This window comes from Salmo salar, chromosome 20 (genome assembly GCF_965601325.2).
Source record: "Salmo salar chromosome 20, fSalSal1, whole genome shotgun sequence".
Classification (NCBI taxonomy): Eukaryota; Metazoa; Chordata; class Actinopteri; order Salmoniformes; family Salmonidae; genus Salmo; species Salmo salar.
The window spans coordinates 54,694,307-54,720,601 of NC_138310.1; the positions used below are offsets into that span (position 1 = coordinate 54,694,307).

General features: G+C 44.7%; 1 protein-coding gene across 3 annotated transcripts in view; it reads right to left on the reverse strand.

Annotated features, from left to right (window-relative positions):
- LOC106580830 (numb-like protein) overlaps positions 1-26,295 on the reverse strand; it is a 64,287-nt gene that overhangs the window by 29,593 nt on the left and 8,399 nt on the right. Inside the window, exon 1 of one of the 3 annotated variants that reach the window (XM_014162298.3) lies at positions 22,011-22,130. The exons of 1 other annotated variant lie outside the window; for it this stretch is intronic. Coding sequence is in view for 1 of the 2 variants with exons in the window: in XM_014162295.3 (XP_014017770.1) it covers positions 7,510-7,550 (41 nt within the window). In the remaining variant the exon portion in view is untranslated. Of the gene's footprint in view, positions 1-7,509; positions 7,813-22,010; positions 22,131-26,295 lie in introns of those variants that run through there. One more of the 3 variants, XM_014162295.3, reaches the window with a different exon arrangement.

A 26,295-nucleotide genomic window follows, 5' to 3' on the forward strand; every position in this document is an offset into this window, starting at 1 on the left:
TTTGTTAAATCATCCCCCGTTTGGCGAAGTCGGCTGTCTTTGTTAGGAAGAAATAGTCTTCACAGTTCGCAACGAGCCAGGCGGCCCAAGCTGCTGCATATACCCTGACTCTGTTTGCAAGAGAAGTGACACATTTTCCCTAGTTAAAATAAATTCATGTTAGCAGGCAATATTAACTAAATATGCAGGTTTAAAAATATATACTTGTGTATTGATTTTAAGAAAGGCATTGATGTTTATGGTTAGGTACACGTTGGAGCAACGTGTACCTAAGTGATTATATGCAACGCAGGACAGGCTAGATAAACTAGTAATATCATCAACCATGTGTAGTTAACTAGTGATTATGATTGATTGATTGTTTTTTATAAGATAAGTTTAATGCTAGCTAGCAACTTACCTTGGCTTCTTACTGCATTCGCGTAACAGGCAGGCTCCTCGTGGAGTGCAATGTAAAGCAGGTGGTTAGAGCGTTGGACTAGTTAACCGTAAGGTTGCAAGATTGAATCCCCGAGCTGACAAGGTAAAAATCTGTCATTCTGCCCCTGAACAAGGCAGTTAACCCACCGTTCCTGGGCCGTCATTGAAAATAAGAATGTGTTCTTAACTGACTTGCCGAGTTAAATAAAGGTTAAATAAAAAATAAATAATAATAATAATAAAATCGGCCAAATCGGCGTCCAAAAATACCGATTTCCAATTGTTATGAAAGCTTGAAATCGGCCCTAATTAATCGGCCATTCCGATTAATCGGTCGACCTCTAATGCTAACTACTGCCTGTAGCACCACCATCCATCACATAGCACCACTCTCTCACCCATCATTGTGCAACTAAACATTGTTTCTCCTCAATCCCGACCATATATCATTCCACCGTCACACTTACATACAGTACCTTTCCAGCCCTCTCTCTTTCCTGGTCTCTCTCTTTCCCTGTCTCTCTCTCTTTCCCTGTCTCTCTCTCTTTCCCTGTCTCTCTCTCCATCCCTGTCTCTCTCTCCATCCCTGTCTCTCTCTCCATCCCTGTCTCTCTCTCCATCCCTGTCTCTTTCTCCATCCCTGTCTCTCTCTTTCCCTGTCTCTCTCTCTTTCCCTGTCTCTCTCTCTTTCCCTGTCTCGCTCTCTTTCCCTGTCTCTCTCTCCTTCCCTGTCTCGCTCTCCATCCCTGTCTCTCTCTCCATCCCTGTCTCTCTCTCCATCCCTGTCTCTCTCCCCATTCCCTCTCATAGTTCATCCAGCAGACAGTCTCTGTCCTTCATTCATGTCACTTAGGCCATGCCGTAATTCAATCACCCTCCAACACAGTAACGTGGAGCATGCATGCCTTGTGTAGGCTGTGATGGCAGTGTGGGCGACAGCCAGGACTGTGGACTCTGATGTACAGCAGATTATACTGATACATAACCTCTGATACAACACAAACACATCACACACGGCGCGCGCACACACACACACACACACACACACACACACACACACACACACACACACACACACACACACACACACACACACACACACACACACACACACACACACACACACACACACACACACACACACACACACACACACAATCTTACCCCCCACCCACACTTCCAAACAGCGGTGACCCGGATGACCCGCAGTGGTGGAAAAAGAATCCAATTGTCATACTTGGGTAAAAGTGAAGATACCTTAATAGAAAACGACTCAAGTAAAAGTCACCCAGTAAAATACTACTTGAGTAAAAGTCTAAAAGTATTTGGTTTTAAATATACTTAAGTATTGAAAGTAAATGTAATTGCTAAAATGTATATAAGTATAAATCATTTCAAATTCCCTATATTAAGCAATCAAGATGGCACCATTTTCTTGTTTTTTAAATGTACGGATAGCCAGGGGAACACTCCAACACTCAGACGAATGAAGCATTTGTGTTTAGTGAGTCCGCAAGATCAGAGGCAGTAGGGATGACCAGGGATGTTCTCTTGATAAGTGCCTGAATTGGACCACTTTCCTGTCCTGCTAGCCATGCAAAATGTAACGACTACTTTTGGGTGTCAGGGAAAATGTATGGAGTAAAAAGTACATTATTTTCTTTAGGAAAGTAGTGAAGTAAAAGTAAAAGTAGTCAAAAATATAAATAGTAAAGTAAAGTACAGATACCACAAAAAACTACTTAAGTAGTACTTTAAAATATTTTTTACTTAACTACTTTACACCTCTGATGACCCGGATGGGTGTGGGGGTCAGAACACACAGGGCATCTGTTATTGTGGTCAGATAGTTGATGTACCTCGGCATGGCAACAGACATAATTAGCTTTAAACAGGCTGCGACACAACCCACCATCAGTCCTTCCTGTGGCCCTAATGCAATTAGGAAGAAGAAGCCACAGGCCGAGGGGCTTCTGGGAAGACCACTGCTGAGAAGGTCCAAGGCCCAAACTCAATTAGACTGAACCACAGGCTGGTCAGAGAGTAAGTCAGTTAGTATAATGAGAGTGATGCCCTGCCTTGGTCTCTGACTGCCTGTCACTCACACTGCTCTGCTCTGCTGGTCTCTGGGATTCCTCAGCGTATAAAGTACATGAATAAGCTGCATCACCATGACAACAGGTGAGGTGGTGGGACTCTCTGGAAGTAGTTCCACAAACCCACTAATAGAGCACCATATTAGTACTGAACACAACAACGCAGTCATGGGAATATCTTTAAAGTTGTCACGTTATTTATTATTTATGGCCGTGGAGACACATTTCAAGCGCAAACAGCAAGCGTGAAGGAGGGCGCAAAAAAACAAACAAATGTTAAATGCATTAAGTCATAATGCTGAAAGGCATTAAATGTGCCTTATCAGTATTTGTCTTGTTTCTGCAGAGGCAGCATTTTTCTCTCCAGAAGATTAGTAACATTTACAGCTCAGAGCTCTTCCTGAATCCTTTTGTAATGTATGGCACAGTAAACAATGTCTTGCTATTCTGCGCGAACGTTGCAAAAATAAATGTACACATACATGTTATTCAATCATTGCACCCACACTGCTCGCACGTGTCTGCGTGGCCAGGTGCTAAAATAGAAATTGGTTCTATTTGTGACGCTTAACGCGCTGCAAGTTCTGCCTCTCCCATCTCCTCATTGGTTTTTAGGAGCATATACCCACGGGGGGATTGAAAGATTAACTTAGGTCCACACTCCAGTCGGTTGCGGTAATGCACCTAAAGTTGTTTGCCAACCGCCATATTAAGTCCAAAATAATAATAAGAAGAAGAAGCCTGAAGGAAGGAGGAGAGATGACTAGACACGAATTCGGTTTACCATTTTATCTGTGGATTAATTGTCGGAGTAGAGGACCTTGTGCATTTCAGGTAAATTAACCTGTTAGGGCTAGGGGGCAGTATTGACACGGCTGGATAAAAAACATACCCGATTTAATCTGGTTACCACTCCTACCCAGTAACTAGAATATGCATATACTTATTACATATGGATAGAAAACACCCTAAAGTTTCTAAAACTGTTTGAATGGTGTCTGTGAGTATAACAGAACTCAAATGGCAGGTCAAAACCTGAGAGATTCCTTTACAGGAAGTGGCCTGTCTGACCATTTCTTGAACTTCTTTTCCATCTCTATCTTTTACTAAGGATCTCTGCTCTAACGTGACACTTCCCACGTCTTCCATAGGCTCTCAGAGCCCGGGAAAAAACAGAATGTCGTCATTCCAGCCCCAGGCTGAAACACATTATCGCCTTTCTCAAGTGGCCGATCAAGGGACTCTGGGCTTATGCGCGTGACCCGACCGCCCCCGCCTTTGTGATTTTTTCCTCTGTTTGCCGAAAAGGAGATTCCCTGTCGGAATATTATCGCTTTTCTACGAGAAAAATGGCGTAAAAATTGATTTTAAACAGCGGTTGACATGCTTCGAAGTACGGTAATGGAATATTTAGAATTTTATTGTCACGAATTGCGCCATGCGCGCGACACTTCTTTACCATTTCGGATAGTGTCTGGAACGCACGAACAAAACGCCGCTATTCGGATATAACGATGGATTATTTTGGACCAAACCAACATTTGTTATTGAAGTAGCAGTCCTGGGAGTGCATTCTGACGAAGACAACAAAAGGTAATCAAACTTTTATAATAGTAAATATGATTATGGTGAGTGCTAAACTTGCCGGGTGTCTAAATAGCGAGCCCGTGATGCCTGGGCTATGTACTTAGAATATTGCAAAATGTGCTTTCACCAAAAAGCTATTTTAAAATCGGACATATCGAGTGCATAGAGGAGGTCTGTATCTATAATTCTTAAAATAATTGTTATGCTTTTTGTGAACGTTTATCGTGAGTAATTTAGTAAAATGTTAGCGAATTCCCCGGAAGTTTGCGGGGTATGCTAGTTCTGAACGTCACATGCTAATGTAAAAAGCTGGTTTTTGATATAAATATGAACTTGATTGAACAAAACATGCATGTATTGTATAACATAATGTCCTAGGGTTGTCATCTGATGAAGATCATCAAAGGTGAGTGCTGCATTTAGCTGTCTTCTGGGTTTTGGTGACATTATATGCTGGCTTGAAAAATGGGTGTCTGATTATTTCTGGCTTGGTACTCTGCTGACATAATCTAATGTTTTGCTTTCGTTGTAAAGCCTTTTTGAAATCGGACAGTGTGGTTAGATTAACGAGAGTCTTGTCTTTAAATAGCTGTAAAATAGTCATATGTTTGAGAAATTGAAGTAATAGGATTTTTAAGGTTTTGAAAATCGCGCCACAGGCTGCAAGTGGCTGTTACGTAGGTGGGACGCGAGCGTCCCACCTAGCCCATAGAGGATAACAATGTTTATATCCAACGACAAATTAACTGGCAACAGCAAGCTAGCTAGCTTAATTTCCATAAATGTTTCATGCTTTTTGACCTGTCCCCAAATTAATATAATTGGTTCAGAGTTTGTTTTGATATTTCAACCTGCGTGTCGTCATCGCATCTGGTGTGGGTGGACAAAATCAACGTGTGCAGTCTGGTCAGCATGTAAGGCTACAGGTCAAAATAACCGTCTGCATGTGTATGTGGATGGGGTCGAGCTTCAGTGTGTGTGTGTGTGTGTGTGTGTGTGTGTGGACATGTGTGCATGCGTGCGTGGGATCTTCTGCTCTCTGTTTCCATTATATATACACATCATCGAAGAAGGGGTCGAGTGAGTGTGCCAACTGACAAAGCCGAGTTGGAATTTCCATAGTGATTCCATAGCAGTGACTTTCCAGTTCTCAAACATACATTCACCCAGACCAGTACTACCAAACATACATACTGCTAACTAGGAGAGAGCAAATTGACTTCCTATTACAGTCATTACTATTTAGTGCCAACCAAATTTATCAAAGCATCTATCAGAATGCATTTGCAGTAAAGATACAGCAGCATTGTCTAAGGAGTGTCATGTGTTTACAGTAAAGATACAGCAGCATTGTCTAAGGAGTGTCATGTGTTTACAGTAAAGATACAGCAGCAGTGTCTAAGGAGTGTCATGTGTTTACAGTAAAGATATAGCAGTAGTGTCTAAGGAGTGTCATGTGTTTACAGTAAAGCTACAGCAGCATTGTCTAAGAGTGTCATGTGTTTACAGTAAAGCTACAGCAGCATTGTCTAAGGAGTGTCATGGGTTTACAGTAAAGATACAGCAGCATTGTCTAAGGAGTGTCATGTGTTTACAGTAAAGATACAGCAGCAGTGTCTAAGGAGTGTCATGTGTTTACAGTAAAGATATAGCAGTAGTGTCTAAGGAGTGTCATGTGTTTACAGTAAAGCTACAGCAGCAGTGTCTAAGTAGTGTCATTTCATTTTCTGGCAACAAATCAACCTGCTTTCCCAACCAGCATCTCTGCCAAGTGATCTCAAAGTGATGACTCATCAAGGACATCAATATCAAACAGGACAGGAGCAACTTGAGACCAACAATGATCCAGTATTGTATCTGCCTTTCAGATAAGATCACTGAGAGACACGTGGACATGTCCCACATGCCACCCTATTCCCTGTGTAGTGCACTACTTTTGACTGATTCAAATCATCAACTCATCAAAAGGCTTTGATGATTTGAATCAGCTGTGTAGTGCTAGGGCAATAACCAAAATGTATACCCCTTTGGGTCCCAGGGACCAGGATTGAGAACCACTGACATAGGGAATAGGGTGTTGATTTGGGATACAACCACAGTGAGACCTGTTAGGAGCATTGAGGTTTGGGAATAACAAGCTAAAGGGTAACGGTAATACGGTATATGTTTGTGATGTGAAGGTAAGACGTTCTATGCCAGGGACACAGAGACATATGGTGCAAGTAGAGCCTATGTGCCATGTCACCTTTTCTCATCTCATAGACCTGCTACAAAATCAGAACACTTTGACTTATCTGTGTGGGTGGAGTAAATCCTACCAAATGTTAGGGGCAGCAGGTAGCCTAGTGGTTAGAGCGTTGGGACAGTAACCGAAAGGTTGCTAGATCGAATACCTGAGCTGACAAGGTAAAAATCTGTTGTTCTGCCCCTCAACAAGGCAGTTAACCCACTGTTCCTAGGCCGTCATTGTAAATAACAATTTGTTCTTAACTGACTTGACTTGTTAAATAAAGATAAATGTAATGTCCCTCCCAAACACACAGCTGTGCCCTCAGCTTAGTCACACTCCTCTGTCCCTCCCTTTCTTCACAGGCTAAGCTCTCAGCCAAGGGCCTCTGAGTGAAGATGAGATACACATGCCTGTGTGTGTGCTCCAAGACATGGAGATTAACAACAAAAACACCTAAATCCCCCTGTGCCCTTGTAGGTGGGGAGAAAGAGAGCGGGCATGGCGGTCCAGCTGGTCCAGTGTGTTTGTAGGGGCTCCCTAAACAGCAGGACTAATGTAAAAACACAGCAGCCATGTGAAGACCTCTCACATGCTCTTATCAACCACAGGCTCTCTAATTCACAAGGAGTCATTCAGACAAGAGCAAGTGTGCAGACAGCACTCACATCTCACCCTTCTCAAACACACACTGCAGGAAATAACGTGTGAAAAACATTTCCCTTTTCTCAACATAAGAGAAGTGTTGCATTGCCAATCACTCAAACAAAAAGACAAAAACAGTCCCACTTTTCTCCTGTGTCTGCTTAACTTGGCTTTTGCTGCTACTTCTTCTACTAAGATTCCTCCTTTTCTGCTATGAAAACATCCCTAAACATTTAATGTCGCACACGCGGCACATAAACATATCAACTGAGACTCTAATCTGCTCCATATGGGCGCGGGGGCTAATAGAGCTGCTAAGACTATGAGCTCTTGGAATAAGCCAGTAGACGCCCCATCAGTTTTGACAGCTGCTGAAATGGCTATGGCCAATAATAACCGAGGCTAATGCTATCGCTAACTACACACACGCTAGAGCTAGGCTATTGACCTGTGTTCACAGCTACTGCAACACATCAGCCTATCCTACTCTAACCCCCCCCCCCCACCCCAATCCCCCCAGCCACAAACACTCACCTTAGCTCGATGGCCTCCCCCATCTCAGCGCTCAAACTCATCTCAGACCAGTGAAAGCAGAAGAAGAGGCAGAGAGCAGTAGAAGAAGAAGTGGAGAGATGATGAAGATGGTGATGATGGGTGTTCAAAAATGCGAAAAAGAGAACGCCCTGAGACTCGCAGCGGCAGCAGCAGCAGCGGAGGAGAATTAAACTAACAGAACATGCGATGAAAATCTGCTTGGGGATCAGAGAGAGAGAGAGAGAGAGCGAGAGAGAGAGAGAGAGAGCGAGAGAGAGAGAGAGAGAGCGAGAGAGAGAGAGAGCGAGAGAGAGAGAGAGAGAGAGAGAGCGAGCGAGAGAGAGAGAGAAAGAGAGAGAGAGAGAGAGAGAGAACCACACCTCTTCTTAAGAGATTAACTTGGAGAGAAGGCAACAGACACATTCACACACACCCCTGTCGCTGTGTGTAATGTGTACGTGTGTCTCTAACACACACACACTCCTGTCTGAATTGCCTGTGAGAGGGACGGTTCATTTTCAGCCTCTCCAAAACCTGTCCGAGAGGATGGGAGGATGAAGAGGACAGACAGAGAGACACAGAGAGGATGAGAATGAGAGAGGATGAGAGATGAAAGAGTGAGAGGGGGAGGAGCGGAGAGGTGATTAGGCTAGCGGTGATACAGTTTCATCCGTCCATCTGGAATGGGGGGGTTTTCTGTGCCTGCAGCCTGCCTGGCCACACGTTCACCTCTGCCTGGGAGCCATTCATTCACCAAGCACTATACTGCTCCAAAGACAAGGAAGCAACTCTCTCTCTCTCTCTCTCTCTCTCTCTCTCTCTCTCAGCTGGAGAAGAGAGAGATAAAGGGAGAGAAAGAGGGAGCGAGAGATAGCTAGATCTATAAAAATAGACAGTGCGTGAGAGGAGGACAAAGAAAGAGAGATAGCTTCACAAAATGGGAGACAGCCAGAAAGAAAGTGTGTCCATCTGTGTTGTGTAATATAGAGAGATTAGCTTGATAATTCACTGTGGGCAAAGCATACAGCGGTGGGCTGAGCTCTCCCATAAGCCTATTAATGGTATAGTTATTGAACACGATGACCTCACGGGCTGGATGGGAACACATACTGCTCAGATTCCTCCTTACGTAACAAAAATGGCTTCCAAAGAATTCAATCAACCAGTGTTTTACCATCACCATCACACCCTAATCATTCCCATGGTAACACTAGCTCTGCTGTTCACCACTCACCAGAGCCTTGTTCTTGCTGTTGATTACACATAGAATTAGAATATAGTCATTATTTTTCTATGGAGCTAACTAGAGTGCACACCTAAACGAAACTATGAGTAATCTTCCCCTGTGGATTGCATTTAAATTAGGATTTAGATTACAGGATCTTTATGGTTTCCCAACTGTGTTGTTTTTCTGTTTTCCCATGGGATCATGGAGAAGACAAAAGCAGGCAACCGGCGGCCCGCGTGCCAAAACCGGCCTGTGAGTGATCATTTAAAAAAAATATATTATAAAAAATAAAAAAGAGACATATGTGATCGTGTCTCAATGTAATCAAGGTATATAATGATTCTTATTTTCAAAAAAATCTATTTTTGGGCTTAGTTGTGGTCAATTTGCAGTGTAAAAAATATTATAATTATGTTCTGACCCCCCGACCATCCACATCGACAAAAATCGTCTTGCGGCTGAATCTAGTTGTCTACCCCTGGAGTAAAGGTTTTACCCCAACAGAAATAGCCATGCAGCCTGGTGTGGTGTGGTGTGGTGTGCTGAGCCATAGGCACTGTGAACATTGATTGCTCAGTGTTGTTAATTGAATTTCTCATGACCCAAATGAGGGCCCACCAGTAGAGCTGGCTTGGTGTGTGTGTGTGTGTGTGTGTGTGTGTGTGTGTGTGTGTGTGTGTGTGTGTGTGTGTGTGTGTGTGTGTGTGTACATGTTTTCCTACATTATCAAGACCACAATGTCCTGACAAGCCACCAGAACGTCCTGACAGGTAGGAAAACAATACAAATTTGAAAGGTTTAACGTTTGGGTTAGGATTAGGAGTTAGGTTTAGCGTTAGAGGTTAGATTAGGGTTAAGGTTGGGTTAAGGGTTATGGAAAATAGGATTTTGAATGGAAACACATTTTTACTCCCCAAAAATTCACAAAAACAAAGCTGTGTGTGTGTGTACTCTGATGTTCCACTTTTGAGTGGCTTCAGTGCTACGTGTTTATGTGTGGTGGCTCAACGTGTAAACTCTAACGTTTTACTGATGTTTAACTATGCTAGAGTAAGCCAGGACCTGCGGTGGTAGACATATTCTTTCATGTCCATGAACCGACACACACGCGCAAGCGCTCCCACGCGAACACGCACTCACGAACAGTCGAAACAATTATGATCAAATAGCCTGCCTGTACAACACAGGAGGCTGCTGTCGGGAGGACGGCTCATAATAATGTCTGTTTGATGATTTGATACAATTCCACGCGGTCCGCTCCATCCATTATCATGATCCCGTCCTTTCCAATTAAGGTGCCACCAACCTCCTGTGCTGTACAAATGCTCGATACTAAATAATTTGTGCTTGTGAAAAAAATATTACAGACTCACATGCACTACCATGCAAACCCACAATACACATCCCACAATACACATGATTTGTCAAAAATAGTGACGTGGAATCTATATGGAAAATACATTGGATTTGAAAAAAAATCATCAACTGTTGTTTTGAGGGTTTAATTTTAACCACAGGATTATGTTATCATGGTAACCAATTTTTAACATAGACAAACATTTTATAAAATTTGTTGAATTTGTACCTTTGAAACAATGTCAGATCTCCAACATTATCAAAACAAATAAAAAATAAGCTGGGCAGTACCTCCTACTGGAGAATTGATTTATGTACAGCTATCCATTTGATCTCCCATCCAGGGTTTTAACCAAGTCCAGTCCTACTTGACTTCCATATTTGTCACTGACTAATAGCAATGTGCTATCGTGAGAATGATTAGCAAAAGATTTCTTACTATAACTAGATTCACTGTTGCTATCAAAGGCATTCCAAAAGGTAGATTTAACAGAGCAAATGAAATGGAACCATCTTTTCTACGTCATGTATCAGCAAATCCAACATCGGCCTAAATATTGATGAGTCATCAACAGCTATTGTTTCAATTTAACCCAGGGTTCAACTAAAAATAGACAATACAGGCCTAGGGTTTCAAGCTTTGATTGATTTCAAAAGTAATCTTCAATTGTTAATTAATATGTTGAATTCATGTCTCCATCTCAACCAAAAATCTAAGTTAAAGAATAGGACTAAATCAAATCAAACTTTAAATGCCATTCGATTTTTGGTTGAGATGGAGACACGAATCCAACATATCCATTTTTAATTTGTAGACATGGAATTAAAGCCAGGCTCAGTGGCACAAAACAGACATCTCCTTCAAATGTTGATATTTCGTTGCGTTGACAAACAAACACAATCAATATCCCTTTTACAATACATTAAGTAGCCTGTCTATCATTACAAACTAATGGAACAGTATTTACTCAACCTTCAAATGAGAACCACATCCATGGCCACATTTTAAGGTTATGTAACTATAAATGTCTTCATCTGTAATCCTAGAACGTGTGCAGGTTCAAGATATCATGTAAAGGTCGCGGGTCAGTGGAAGTCTTCACAATATGTCTATAATAATCTGCACAGAATCTTGAACAGCGTTGATCACTGTGGCACTTTTCATGTCATCTCAACTGCAATCCAGGTCATTTGGTTGTGCTATTAGATCAAGCACAGTGATAACACATTGTTGTTGCATAAATACAAAATGTCTGACATTGTATTCCCATGTGTACTTTGCTGTGACACTTGTACAAATTCAAGTCAGACTCACATTATCAGACATTATCTGAGTACAAGGTTTTCCAAAAGTGCTCATCTCATCTCTCCATTCTCAAACTCTGTGTCAGTTATTTTCATTGTATGTACATAGTTGTCATGTTCTCTCTCCTATAGGTATCTCTTTTCCTCTCTTTCCCTTTTTCTATCCATGTCAGCGATTCCTCATCTCTTCTCACAACTCTCCCCCTCCTTGTATCATCCTCTTTTTCCTACTCTCGTTCCAACTTTTAGACACACTTTGGTTCTTCTTCTATACACCGTCTATGACAACAATATAGCCCTGTGTTTTCTTGTTGTATTCATCTTTATTGCACACAATTCTTCCAACATTATGGCAAGCCCAAACAGACAGACTATTTCCATGGGTTTGGTATGGAAATTAGAAACCTGCACCAACTGTTGCTGGATGATGTCATTTCCTGAAACATACCACAAGCCGCAGGCATTTCCCAAACCTCAACAGCAAGTGTGTGTGCACACAAAGTACATCCATACTCAAATGCACTCTACTGTTAGGAGTATACGAACAGAGTACACTAAAGATACACTGGGCCAGTTTGAAAGTAACTATGTATGCAGTTGACTTGTGTTGCTGTGCTACTATGATTCAAACATTATGTGCATGGATGAGCTCCAGTGTACGTGTGCTTTCAGCCAGGCTCATGTCAAGTGTGTGTATCAATTGTCTGGGAATGGTGTGATCCGAAATCCCTGTTAGCCACACTGTATGAGATACAGCTCAACTTTCCAAACGATTGTCGCAAATCAGATACCAATCAGCTAAGCCCACAGAAGTAAATAACTCGTGACTCTCCTCCTGTCCAATCATCTTCTGAGCTTCGGGACACAGCCCCACTGTCCGGTCCAGTGCTGGCCAGAGCCAAGTCCAGACACTCATCTAAAAAACACTGGGATCGATGTGTGACTTTGTTCAATATAATAATATATATGTCTCTCTCTCTCTCTCTCTCTCTCTCTCTCTCTCTCTCTCTCTCTCTCTCTCTCTCTCTCTCTCTCTCTCTCTCTCTCTCTCTCTCTCTCTCTCTCTCTCTCTCTCTCTCTCTCTCTCTCTCTCTCTCTCTCTCTCTCTCTCTCTCTCTCTCTCTCTCTCTCTCTCTCTCTCTCTCTCTCTCTCTCTCTCTCTCTCTCTCTCTCTCTCTCTCTCTCTCTCTCTCTCTCTCTCTCTCTCTCTCTCTCTCTCTCTCTCTCTCTCTCAACCAAAAGCATGTTCTGTTCCCCACTACAAAGACACATTGTCACCAATCTGCTAAAAAACTATGGAGGATAGAGAAATGTGTGAGTATGTGTGTGTACCTCCTTGCGGCATCCCAAAACATTCCGAATGCAGCCTATTTAACGGCACCAATTAACCATGAAGTAAATGCTCCAGACTCTCTTTTTTTACTGTCTGGTAAATAAACTGTGGTTCTTGCCTGTAAATTGCCTGAGAGAGAGGATCGATGGCTTTCCTCTCTCCAGGGTGTGTGTGTGTGTGTGTGTGTGTGTGTGTGTGTGTGTGTGTGTGTGTGTGTGTGTGTGTAGAGGGAGCAAGCAGAGTGAATTGGGTCACATGTCTGGTGGGGCTAACAAAGGGGCAGCAGTGAGCCTGAGACCTGATATGCAACACCAGTGCTCTGCACGCACACACACGCGCACACACACACCACACACACACAATAGCTATTACACGTGGGCCACTCAACCTCTAATTGTGTCCACAAGGCAGGTCATTGCAGACGGCTGTAATACTGCACATGGTACAGTTTTCAGAGTAATAGCCATGGAGGGGAGCCCCCAGCCTACGTTGAGTTCTCTGTCAGGCCTGTTTTCAGCACCTGAGGACTGGAGTGTTAGGCTACCCTCTGATTGCTTGTCATAGTAACAGAGTACTGCCCTATCTGTCGCCTCTTTCAGTCCCTCTCACAACGTGTCTCCTGTACACCTTGCGACGCGATTATCTTTAGCCTCCCTCCTTCCTGCCCTCGTTCTCCTATGTTTTTCCTAGTCGTGCAGTGTGTGATTTTCTCTCTCTCTCTCTCTCTCTCTCGTCTCCTAATTCCCTCAGCCTTCTGGGACTTTACTCCTCTCTGATGAAGTTGGCGCTGCTTACACTTGAGATGAGATGAGAGGGAAAAAAACTGAACGCAAACACAACCTTGTGCTGAAGAGGAAATGTACCAGTGTTTACAGCAACAAGACCTATTCCTGAGCGGGATCAGAGCAGAGGAGAGAGAGAGAGAGAGAGAGAGAGAGAGAGAGAGAGAGAGAGAGAGAGAGAGAGGAGAGAGAGAGAGAGAGAGAGAGAGAGAGAGAGAGAGAGAGAGAGAGAGAGAGAGAGAGAGGGGAATGGGAGAAACAGAAACAGGGACTGAAAGACAAAGTAATAGGATGCTGAAAACCTTTCCCTCCCACACACAGCGAAACACACACATTTGCAAACATTTCTAAAAAAAACGTTTTCTTTGTCATCATGGGGTATTGTGTGTAGCAGGTATTCCCAAACTGGGGCAACGCCGTCGGGGGTACGCCTCGTTTCACTGCCAAAAATACAATTAAACCATCTAGTGTTCAGAGAAATAACAACACAACGGCAAATACAGGTAGCCTAGTCAAATAATTAACATCCAATCACATGAACCGTTACTCTCTCGCGGGAAACCTTCACTCTTGCGCAGACATTTAGAAACGAAACGTGACAATTTGAGAAATACGCCACGGGAGTTTTCTGAGCGAGAATAAAGACGACTTTCGAGTAGTAAGACATGTATGAAAGCAACAGATACCATTAATAAGAAGGGGCTAGAAGCTTCTTATATGGTGAGCTACCAAGGGGCTAGGATAGGCAAGCCCCATACTATTGTGGAGGACTTAATTCTTCCTGCTGCCGCGGATATGGCTGGGACAATGCTGGGGGAAAAGGACCAAAAAACTATACAGACAATGTCTTCATCAAACAACACTGTTTCACAACGCATCAGTGACATGGCAGGAGATGTTTTGAAACAATACCTGCTTTCCATACAAGCCAGTGAATTATATGCATTACAGCTGGATGAGTCAACAGATGTGGCGGGCCTGGCACAGCTCCTGGTATATGTCCGTTACGTTTATGGGGGGTCAATTAAGGATGACATCCTCTTCTGCAAACCACTGGAAACCAGGACAACAGGAGATTATATTTTTAAAGTACTGGACAGCTTTGTGACTTTGGGGTTCAAGATGTGTTGGTATCTGTACTGATGGCGCAAAAGCCATGACAGGGAGACATAGTGAAGTGATAACGCGTGTGCAAGCAGATGCTCCCGACGCCACTTGGGTAACACTGCAGCATCCACCGAGAGGCTCTTGCTGCCAAGGGAATGCCTGACAGCTTGAAAGATGTTTTGAACACTACAGTGAAAATGGTTACCTTTGTTAAAGCAAGGTCCCTGAACTCTCATGCATTTTCTGCATTATGCAATGATATGGGCAGCTACCATGTAAAGCTTTTACAACATACAGAAGTGCGCTGGTTATCAAGGGGCAAAGTATTGACACGTTTTTTTTAAATTGAGAGACGAGCTTAAAGTTTTCTTTGCTGACCATAATTTTCACTTTTCTGACCGCTTGCATGATGATGAGTTTCTCACACGACTGGCCTATCTGGGTGATGTTTTTTCTCGCCTGAATGATCTGAATCTAGGATTACAGGGACTCTCAGCAACTATATTCAATGTGCGGGACAAAATTGAGGCTATGATTAAGAAGTTGGAGCTCTTCTCTGTCTGCATTAACAAAGACGACACAGGTCTTTCCATCATTGTATGATTTTTTGTGTGCAAATGAACTCAAGCTTACGGACAATGTCAAATGTGATATAGTGAAGCACCTGAGTGAGTTGGGTGCACAATTACGCAGGTACTTTCCCGAAACAGATGACACAAACAACTGGATACATTATCCCTTTCATTCCCTGCCTCCAGTCCACTGATATCTGAACAAGAGAGCCTCATCAAAATTGCAAAAAGTGGTTCTGTGAAAATTGAATCAGAATTCACTGCCATATTTCTGGATAGGGCAGCGCTCAGAGTTTCTTGCCTTGGCAAATCGCGCTGTTAAGACACTGATGCCCTTTGCAACCACATACCTATGTGAGAGTGAATTCTCGGCCTTCACTAGCATGAAAACTAAATACTGGCACAAACTGTGTGTGGAAAATGATTTAAGACTGAGACTCTCTCCAATACAACCCAACATTGCAGAGTTATGTGCATCCTTTCAAGCACACCCTTCTCCTTAACATGTGGTGAGTTATTCACCATTTTTGATGAACAAATAAGGTTTTATATGTAAGATGGTTAAATAAAGAGCAAAATTGTTGATTATTATTATATTATTATTTGTGCCCTGGTCCTATAAGAGCTCTTTATCACTTCCCACGAACCAGGTTGTGACAAAAACTCACACTCATTCTTATGTTTAATAAATGTATCGTATAGTGTGTGTGTGTGTGGCAGACTTACAATGATGGCAAAAAGCAACATTTGAGAGTGCGCTGACCCTGGTGCTAGAGGGAGTACACAGCTGGAGGTTGAATGTATGAAGGGGTACGGGACTGTGTGTGTGTGTGTGTGTGTGTGTGTGTGTGTGTGTGTGTGTGGTGTGTGTGTGTGTGTGTGTGTGTGTGTGTGTGTGTGTGTGTGTGTGGTGTGTGTGTGTGTGTGTGGGTGTGTGTAGGTGTGTGTGTGTGTGTGTGTGTGTGTGTGTGTGTGTGTGGGTGTGTGTGTGTGTGTGGGTGTGTGTAGGTGTGTGTGTGTGTGAAATCAAAATGTTATTCGTCACATGCTTCGTAAACAACAAGTTAGCGCAAAAAGGGTCAATGCAGACAGCCTGCAAAATATAGATGAAAACTATTTGGTAAATGGTATGGTTTACAGCTTAACTCAGGCGTGCAGAACCTTGAGACTTCCTTAATATTACAGATTGCGCACCAGCTGATGTTAACAAAGACACACCCTTACAGAGCGCTGTCGTAAGGTCTTGACGATGCATGGAAAAAACAGCTAGATGTATATTATCCATGTCCTTGTGCAGCCACAACTCTGAGAACCATAGTGTATATGTGTGTGTATATATGTGTGTGTTGGGGTGTCAGTGTAAGTATGTGTGAGTGTGTCGGTAAGAGTCCAGTGTGTGTGCATAGAGTCAGTGCAAGAGAGTTAGCGCAAAAAAGGTCAATGCAGGTCGTCCGGGTAGCCATTTTATCAGCTATTTAGTAGTCTTGTTTAGCAGTCTTGTGGCTTGGGGATAGAAGCTGTTCAGGGTCCTGTTGGTTCCAGACTTGGTGCACTGGTACTATTTGCCGTGCGGTAGCAGAGAGAACAGTCTATGGATTGGGAGACTGGAGTCTGACCATTTTTGGGGCCTTCCTCTGACACCGCCTGGTATAGAGGTCCTGGATAGCAGCGAGCTCGGACCCAGTGATGTACAGGGCTGTACTCACCACCCATTGTAGAGTCGAGGGCCTTGCAGTTGCCGTACCAGAAAGTTAAGATGCTCTCAATGGTGCAGCAATGGTGTAGAATGTTGAGGATCTGAGTGCCCGTGCCAAAGCTTTTCAGCCTCCTGAGGAGGAAGAAGCACTGTTGTGCCCTCTTCACAACTGTGTGTGTGGACCATGTTAATTCCTTCGTGATGTGGACACAGAGGAACTTGAAACTCTCAACCCGTTCCACTGCAGCCCCATTGATGTGGATGGGTATGTGCTCGTCCCTCCGTTTCCGGTAATCCACGATCAGCTTATTTGTCTTGCTGACGTTGAAGGAGAGGTTGTTGTCCTGGCACCACACTGTCAGGTCTCTGACCTCCTACCTATAGGCTGTCTCACCGTCATCAGTGATCAGTCCCACCACTTTCGTGTCGTCATCAAACTTGATGATGGTGTTGGAGTCTTGCGTGACCACACATTCGTGGGTGAACAGGGAGTACAGAAGGGGACTAAGCACACACCTCTGAGGGGCCCCCGTGTAGAGGGTCAGTGTTGCGGATATGTTGTTGCCTACAATCACCGCCAGGAGGCGGTCCGTCAGGAAGTCCAGGATCCAGTTGCAGAGGGAGGTGTTCAGTTCCAGGGTCCTGAAATTGGTGATGAGCTTTGAGGGGACTATGGTGTTGAATGCTGAGCTGTAGTCAATGAAAAGCATTCTTAAATAGGTATTCCTTTTGTCCAGGTGGGTGAGGGCAGTGTGGAGCGCAATAGCAATTGTGTCATCTGTTGGGGCAGTATGAGAATTGGAGTGGGTTCAGGCTGTCTGGGATGATGGTGTTGATGTGAGCCATGACCAGCCTTTCAAAGCATATAATGGCTATATATGTGAGTGCTACGGGGCAAGTTGATATTACAGACCGGGTCAGGGAAAATATCAGTGAAGTAATCCTCGAATTCCTTTTTCCATGATTAGGGTCTCCTCAGAGAACACCGTTCACTTTTAATTAAGCTTCCACTGCGGCCGAGCACCACATTTACATCCAGGACTGAGCACAGAGAAATAACATCGCAGGGTCAAGCACCGGTCGTGTATTACTGAGGGTGTGTGAATCTAATCCTGGGATATGATAGGCTGAACCGTCCTAGAGGCACATAGTGAGATCACTAGGGATGCATACGAGTTTGTCACCAGATGAACTAACTGCTACACGGTGCTGGGAAATAAGAGTGCGTATCAATAACAGTGTTGAAATATATGACAAAATTCTATTTCAGCAGAGAGGAAGGTGTGTGGCTTTCAAGCCCCAGGATATTTCCTATGCATCAGTATGGAAACATCCAGAACATATATTTCACAACATCCCCTAAAGCAGTTAACCGACCGCAAGAGACTTGTGAGAAGAAAACAAAGTGCTACCAAAAGACAAGTCCCTACAGCCTCCACTTTCTTCCTCAACAGGTTTCACGCATGACATCACTTGATTGACTTCCTGTCCCTCCCTCTTCCTCTCATCCCCCTCTCTCATCCACACGCCCCTCTTCAATGTGGAAAGATGGAGAGGCAGTGGTGACTGGGTATTTCTGTGTCTGTCTGGGCCATACCATTACCTCATGCGGCTCTGGTTTAAAAACGACACTCACATTCTTACATCGTCCCTCTAAGACCGTAGTTGGAGTGACAATGTCATGTTTAACTTTGTCTCGCTCTGATTGGGTATAATGTGAATTACCTCATGGTATTCTAGGAGGCCCCAGTGGTCTAACTGTCTGTCACACCCTGCCCTGCTCTGAGTGACTCACAGTAGGAGAGGAGAGTAAGAGTAGAGGCCAAACACAGATGGCCCACAGCAGGGCTGGGCTGGCCCAAATGGCCCCACCATGAAAGCTAGCAGCGTCCCTGGTGGGGAACAGAACCACGCCACTTTGTCATGTTAATGGAGGGGGGACAGCTGCCGGGTGGTGGGGGGCGGAGGTGGGGTACGGGACCAGACAGGAGGGACACACAAAGGAGGCTGAGTGAGCCCCATACAATCACCCCCACGTGCCCAAAAAATACCATAAAGCCAGGTCCCTCTTCGCCTGTGACCTTTGGCCCCAAGTGAACCCACACATGCGATGCGAGGCAGCCAGGAATGCTTTCACCCTGGACGGGTGGGCAGTCTGTTGTAGTGACCCACTGGGAGATCAGACAGCGGAGTTGGAGAGAGTGGAGTCAGGCTAGCTCTGAGAGATCGATAAGCTTTTAAGTCGGCATGTCTCTGTGACTCTGTCTCCCTCCACTGTCTGTCTACAGGCGGGCGCTCTCACTGGAAGCCGAGAGAAAAGCTTGCAGAATTTTCTAGGGCAATGAGAACAGCGGGGATCCCGGCAGCAGCAGCCTAAAAACAGGCAGCCAGTCACATCCCCTAGCCAATCCTACATTTAACGGAGAGTGTTCGTGCAGAAAGGCACCACTGGGCAAACACTGGTTGAATCAACGTTGTTTCCAAGTCATTTCTATTAAATTACATTGAACCAACGTGGAAAAGACGTTGAATTGACGTCTGTGCCCAGCGGGGCCAGACTCGTCAACAAACATCTGGTGCCACGCAAAGACAGGCCGACTTAAAAAAAGCCAAGTCCAAGTGTTATCGTTCAGAAGTTTTACTGCACCCTATAAGAGGAGGGGTAATTGTCTTCAACAACATCGATTGCAGTTTGGTCGGTGGTGTTTTAGACTCGAGGCTTGTTCCCTGAATGACCTTGACGGGCTACAAAAACAGTATTGATCCCAAACGAATGGCCTGATTGGTGCAGATAAACAGAGATTCAAGCATTTAGTGGGCTACAACAGGACTGCCATGTGTCAATGTACACTTGTAACAGGGCAGAGAGGAGGAGCATGTGCCAGTCAAAGCACTTATCCAGTGAGAGAGAAAGAGAGAGAGAGATCAGACCAGTTGTTTAGTCTCGTTGCTATGAAACAAAAGCGTCAGAGTGGAGAGTGGCCCAGGATCAACAAAAGACACTTTCAGCTCTTCAGGCAGAGAGGAGAAGAGAGGAGAGGAGATGAGAGAGGAGGAGAGGAAGTGAGAGGAGAGAACGTTGACCTTCTCTGCCTTACAGAATGGCCACGGCAGAGAGGAATAACTCAGAGCCCAGGATACTTACAACACCATATCTGTCCACTCCCAAAACCCAGTGAGAAGACAGGCTAACCAAAATAATGACAATACTCCCTAAACAAGCGTGCCAGGACAAAAGCAGGGATTTTGGGGCAGAGAGGGAGGGGGGGATCATGGGAGGAGTGTGGGTCCACAGTGTGGGCAAAGCACAGATTAGAAGCACGAATCACAGATGGCCGCCGCTTCTCCCCTTTTCACAGTAGCGCCGCAAATAATTAACCCAAGTGTCCCCCTTTTCTCTTTTGTCAGCACGCGTCTATCAAATGAGAGCGTGTGTCCGACGCAATGGCTGCCACACAAAGGCCCGCCCACCCCCCACCGTCAGCGTGAATAGAGAGGCACTTGCAACTTGTCAGGGATTGGAACAATGGGATAGGGGAGGGGAGGGAGGGTGTGGCATCAGTCCAGCACGCAGCAGCCCACCCTCGAGGCATCACAGCCAGCCACTGGATTTTAACTACAGCTCCAGGCTTCTACCAGTCCTGGAGGCCTCAGAGGCACACAGCCAATACTAAGCCACAGCCTTTGGTGTGACTGATCAAACATTTGTCTCAAGGGGGATTGCATAGGTGTGTATTTGTATTTATTATGGATCCCCATTAGCTGCTGCCAAGGCTGCAGCTACTCTTCCTGGGGTCCAGCAAAATTAAGGCAGTTTATACAATTTTAAAAACATTACAATACATTTACAGATTTCACAACACTTTGTGTGCCCTCAGACCCCTACTCCACCACTACCACATATCTACAGTACTAAATCCATGTGTACGTGTGTATAGTGCGTATGTTATTGTCTGTCTCTCGGGGTGTGTGTGTGTGTGTGTGTGTGTGTGTGTGGTGTGTGTGTGTGTGTGTGTGTGTGTGTGTGTGTGTGGTGTGTGTGTGCCTATGTTTGTGTTGCTTCACAGTCCCCATTGTTCCATAATATTTTTTTTTTAATCTGTCACTCAGGGATAATGAGTATGTGTGGAAGTGTGCGTGCATGCATAAGTGTGTGTGCATGCATAAGTGTGTGTGCATGCATAAGTGTGTGTGCATGCATAAGAGTGTGTAAGTGTAAGTGTGTGTGTGTGCGTAAATGTTTGTGTGCGTAAGTGTGTGTGTGTGTGCGTAAGTGTGTGTGTGTGTGTGTGTGTGTGTGTGTAGTCAGGTTTGTTCAGTCGGGGGAGAAGGAAAGTAAAAACCCTGGAACAGCTGGGTGGGGTCTGGGGGGACACAATGAAGAGAGAGAAAGGGGGAGGAAGTGAAGAGGGGAGGGAAAGAGATGCAGATGCAGGCAGGCAGCTAGGCCACCTCTCCAAACGCTTGACAGGGTCTTTTGTGACAGCAGCTGGTTTTGGAGGGGGTCAGACCAGCTGTGTTTTCATTGACCCTCCCCTCCCTCCACTGCTCCCCAACCAAAAACAGCCAGCTGTAGGCTGGGGAGAGGGGCGAACAGGGATTTGAGGAGAGGAGTTTTCCTCAAACCCACGGCATGTGGTCACCTATTCCCGGTTCTTAACACTGAGCCTCATGCAGTCTCCCTTGACAACCCACCTGGCTTACTCCAGGACCAGCACATGGCTTAGAGGGAGCGCTGGAGAATGATGATGAGGATGAAGACAAGGATGAGATGACAGGCCACCAGAAGCAGAAAAGCCAATCAACCATCTGTCGGAGAGCGTGTCTGTCATGTCATGTGATTTCCCCCTATACTAACACTGACAACATTTTTGCAGCAACTTCCACCACGTCCCATTAGACGATCAACTGAACCAGCCACAGCCAGAGTTTTCCCCAGAAATCTCTTCTAGAATGGACTAACTGGAAAGCACCTGGACACCAGCACATCCTCCTCCTAGTGAGGCCCAGAGGTCCATATGTGGCCCTACAGGCTCCAGAAACACCACAGACAGCAGAAACAGACAACAACACAGCAGAGAATCTGTTTCATAGTCATACTCTGTACTAGTCATAATCATACCTGTCTCTCAGTCCACATCCACTTCAGCTTGAAAACGTGTAGTTATGGAAGAAAAACGAGTGGCTATCTGACTATTCTCACACGATACTCGTAACAGGGAGCAGAAACACAGAAAGGCAGAGAGCGCGAGAGAGAGAGAGAGAGAGAGAGCGCGAAAGAGAGAGAGCAAGCGGAAGGGAGGGAGGCGAGCGAGAGATGGAGGGAGGAGGAGACAAGTGGGCCAAAGACCTAATTTCTCTGCCAGAGAATAAACAGGGACGGGGTATGGATGGGGGAGTTGTTACGCAAGGCCTTGGCCCAGTCTCTCAGAGGACGAGTACAATGGTGAATGGGTGGTTAGAGAGACTGCACTGTCTGCAGAGGGATAGAAAGGAGCAACTTACTGTAAGTGTTAAGGGAATGCAAGTTGGGCGGGGTCAGTGAAGTCAGTGTTAGCAAGTAGCATTAGCATGGCTTTGGATCAGTATTTTATTTGTATTTTTCATTTAACCTTTATTTAACTAGGCAAGTCAGTTAAGAACAAATTCTTATTTACAATGACGACCTACCTACCTGAACATACTCGAAGTCTTAATCCATGCTAGGCCTATAGTTTCTGGCTATATTCTTTCCAAAAGCACCTTAAACCCCAACCTACATCAGACAGACTCCCACCTGGCCAATCCCCAACCAACCACCACGATGTACACTACCGGTCAAAAGTTTTAGAACACCTACTCATTCAAGGGTTTTTCTCAATTTTTACTATTTTCTACATTGTAGAATAATAGTGAAGACATCAAAACTATGAAATAACACATACGGAATCATGTAGCAACCATAAAAAGTGTAAAACAAATCAAAATATATTTTATATTTGAGATTCTTCAAATAGCCACACTTTGCCTTGATGACAGCTTTGCACACTCTTGGCATTCTCTCAACCAGCTTCATGAGGTAGTCACCTGGAATGCATTTCAATTAACAGGTACGCCTTCTAAAAAGTTCATTTATGGAATTTCTTTCCTTCTTAATGCATTTGGGCCAATCAGTTGTGTTGTGACAAGGTAGGGGTGGTATACAGAAGATAGCCCTATTTGAAAAAGGCCAAGTCCATATTATGGCAAGAACAGCTCAAATAAGCAAGGAGAAACGACAATCCATCATTATTTTAAGACATGAAGTTCGGTCAATCCGGAAAATTTCACACAGGAATGGAAGACCCAGAGTTACCTCTAATGAACTTATCCTCTGCAGCAGAGTCACCAGCCTCAGAAATTGCAGCCCAAATAAATGCTTCCCAGAGTTCAAGTAACAGACACATCTCAACATCAAATGTTCAGAGGAGACTGTGTGAATCAGGTCTTCATGGTCGAATTGCTGCAAAGAAACCACTACTAAAGGACACCAATAAGAAGAAGATACTTGCGTGGGCCAAGAAACACGAGCAATGGACATTAGACCAGTGGAAATCTGTCCTTTGGTCTGATAAGTCCAAATTGGAGATTTTTTGTTCCAACCGCCGTGTCTTTGTGAGACGCGGTGTGGGTGAACGAATGATCTCTGCATGTGTATTTCCCACCGTAAAGAATGGAGGAGGTGTTATGGTGTGGGGGTGTTTTGCTGGTGACACTGTCTATGATTTATTTAGAATTCAAGGTACACTTAACCAGCATGACTACCACAGCATTCTGCAGCGATACACCATCCCATCTGTTTGGGCTTAGTGGGACTGTCATTTGTTTTTCAACAGGACCATGACCCAACACACCTCCAGGCTGTGTAAGGGCTATTTTACCAAGAAGGAGATTGATGGAGTGCTGCATCAGATGACCTGGCCTCCACAATCCCCTGACCTCAACCAAATTGAGATGGCTTGGGATGAGTTGGACCGCAGAGTGAAGGATAAGCAGCCAACAAGTGCTCAGCATATGTGGGCTGTCCTTCAATACTGTTGGAAAAGCATTCCAGGTGAAGCTGGTTGAAAGAATGCCAAGCTGTCACCAAGGCAAAGTGTGGCTATTTGAAGAATCTCAAATATAAAATATATTTTCATTTGTTTAATGCTTTTTTGGTTACTACATCATTCCATATGTGTTATTTCATAGATTCGATGTCTTCACTATTGTTCTACAATGTAGAAAATAGTAAAAATAAACAAAAACCCTTGAATGAGTAGGTGTTCTAAAACGTTTGACCGGTGGTGTATGCCAACTCTACCCCCCTCTCTATCCATCTACTTCCTCTGAAATGAATAGAGCTTTCTATAATAAAGTAACTCTTAAATACCATCATAGCTAAATATCTTTATACGAGCAGCCCTGTATGCCTCCTACTCCTGTTAATCTAAGCTTGGTCGGCTTTCCATGCAACGGCCTGGAGAGTCTTCCAGGAAAGACTGTAGTTTACCGCCAGGCATGCACTCTCCCCTTCACTCTCCTCTTGGATCGGATCGATGTGAGGGGCCTCCCTCCCTCACATCCATCCGATCCTGGCCATCTCCTCTCCCTGGGGGCAGCATGGCTGAATATTAGATAGACATATTGCATTAGATCAGGGCCCGGGACCCAGATAGAAGCAGGGCCAGGCAGAGTAGCATGACTCAGGGAAGATCACACACCACCATGGAGAGTGAGGAATGGAGGATGCTGGAACACAACCACAGACACACCTACACAGTACAGACACAACAGGCGTGTCTGGTCCGACTCCTAGCTGCTTGTTAAATTGAGACTGCCCAGAGAAAGAGACAGAGATGGCGACAAACAGTACGTCGATCAGATCACACATTCCTGTACTTTAAAAAAAATGCACAATGCTTCTGAGAGAGATCGTATTGAGGAATGGGAAAACAACCGACATTGCATACACTCCACGTTCCATTTCCACATGACGGAATGGAAGAGAGTGGCTCTTAAGTGCCTCATGGTATGGCAGCGATGGTGTTATTTTATTAGTGAATAATATTATCAGGCGCACCCAGCAAAATAAATCACTTAGCGATGGAAATGAGGACTCCTACAGAGTCAGAGAGTCATAATGTATTACTTTAATTCACCAGTTTAAGGAGGTGCCTCAGGCACCACTTTACTACTTATATATTTGGATATGTTTGGAAATATGAGACTTCCCTCCGTTGGATTGGGATTCCCAAAAAGCAGCAGCTCGTAGTAAATGGAAAAAAAACGAAAACAAAAAAGATCAGTGACCGTATTCATAAAGCTCCATGTACGTCTGCTGATCTAGGATCAGGTCCCCCCTGTACATATAGCCTAATCATATTCAAAACTGATCCTTAATCAGCACTCATACTCCGTAGCGCTCTATGAATATGGGCACAGGGTGTCTAGCCTACTAGCTACAGCCTTGGGATCTGAGCTGTTCTGTGAGATTCCTCTCTGCCTGATGAAATGTGTGTAGCTATATACCATGAAGATCACATTGTGACTTAAACACCTTGTTATTCATGTAGCTGCATTGTAAATGGGAAGCCAGACGAGAGGAGCACACAAGATCTGTCTGAGGGAGGAGAACACTCTGCTGCCATGAATCACAAGCAGGGATTTTCCTCAGAATCAGTCGGATTTATCAGCTGAACTGTAACAGCAACAATCTCCTGCCAATACTAACCACAGAGGAGTTCAGTACACACACACACACACACACACACACACACACACACACACACACACACACACACACACACACACACACACACACACACACACACACACACACACACACACACACACACACACACACACACACACACACACACACACACACACACACAGTGTAGTAGTGGGCTAAAAAAACGACAAGGAGACACGATAGGCATATCTCCCAACTGCCAGCTACATTCATGCCACCGACAGCATGTGTGTTTGTGCGGCTACTGCTGCTGGGGGATTGGAACTGTGCTGAGCTGTCTGTCTGTCAAACCCTGTTTCTATGGAAATGGACACAGGCAGTGGATGGAAAGAGTGCAGCATGTCAAGCATCTCCTCCACCCACCAGATCTCATACAGTCATAGAGCGAGACAGAACAGCTAGCCAGCTAACCACACCAAGACGAATGTCCAGTCCAACGACAGCAGCACAGCCACACAGAGACATGGACCAGAGACATGGACCAGAGACATGGACCAGAGACATGGACCAGAGACATGGACCACAGACATGGACCAGAGACATGGACCAGAGACATGGACCAGAGACATGGACCACAGACATGGACCAGAGATATGGACCACAGACATGGACCAGAGACATGGACCAGAGACATGGACCACAGACATGGACCACA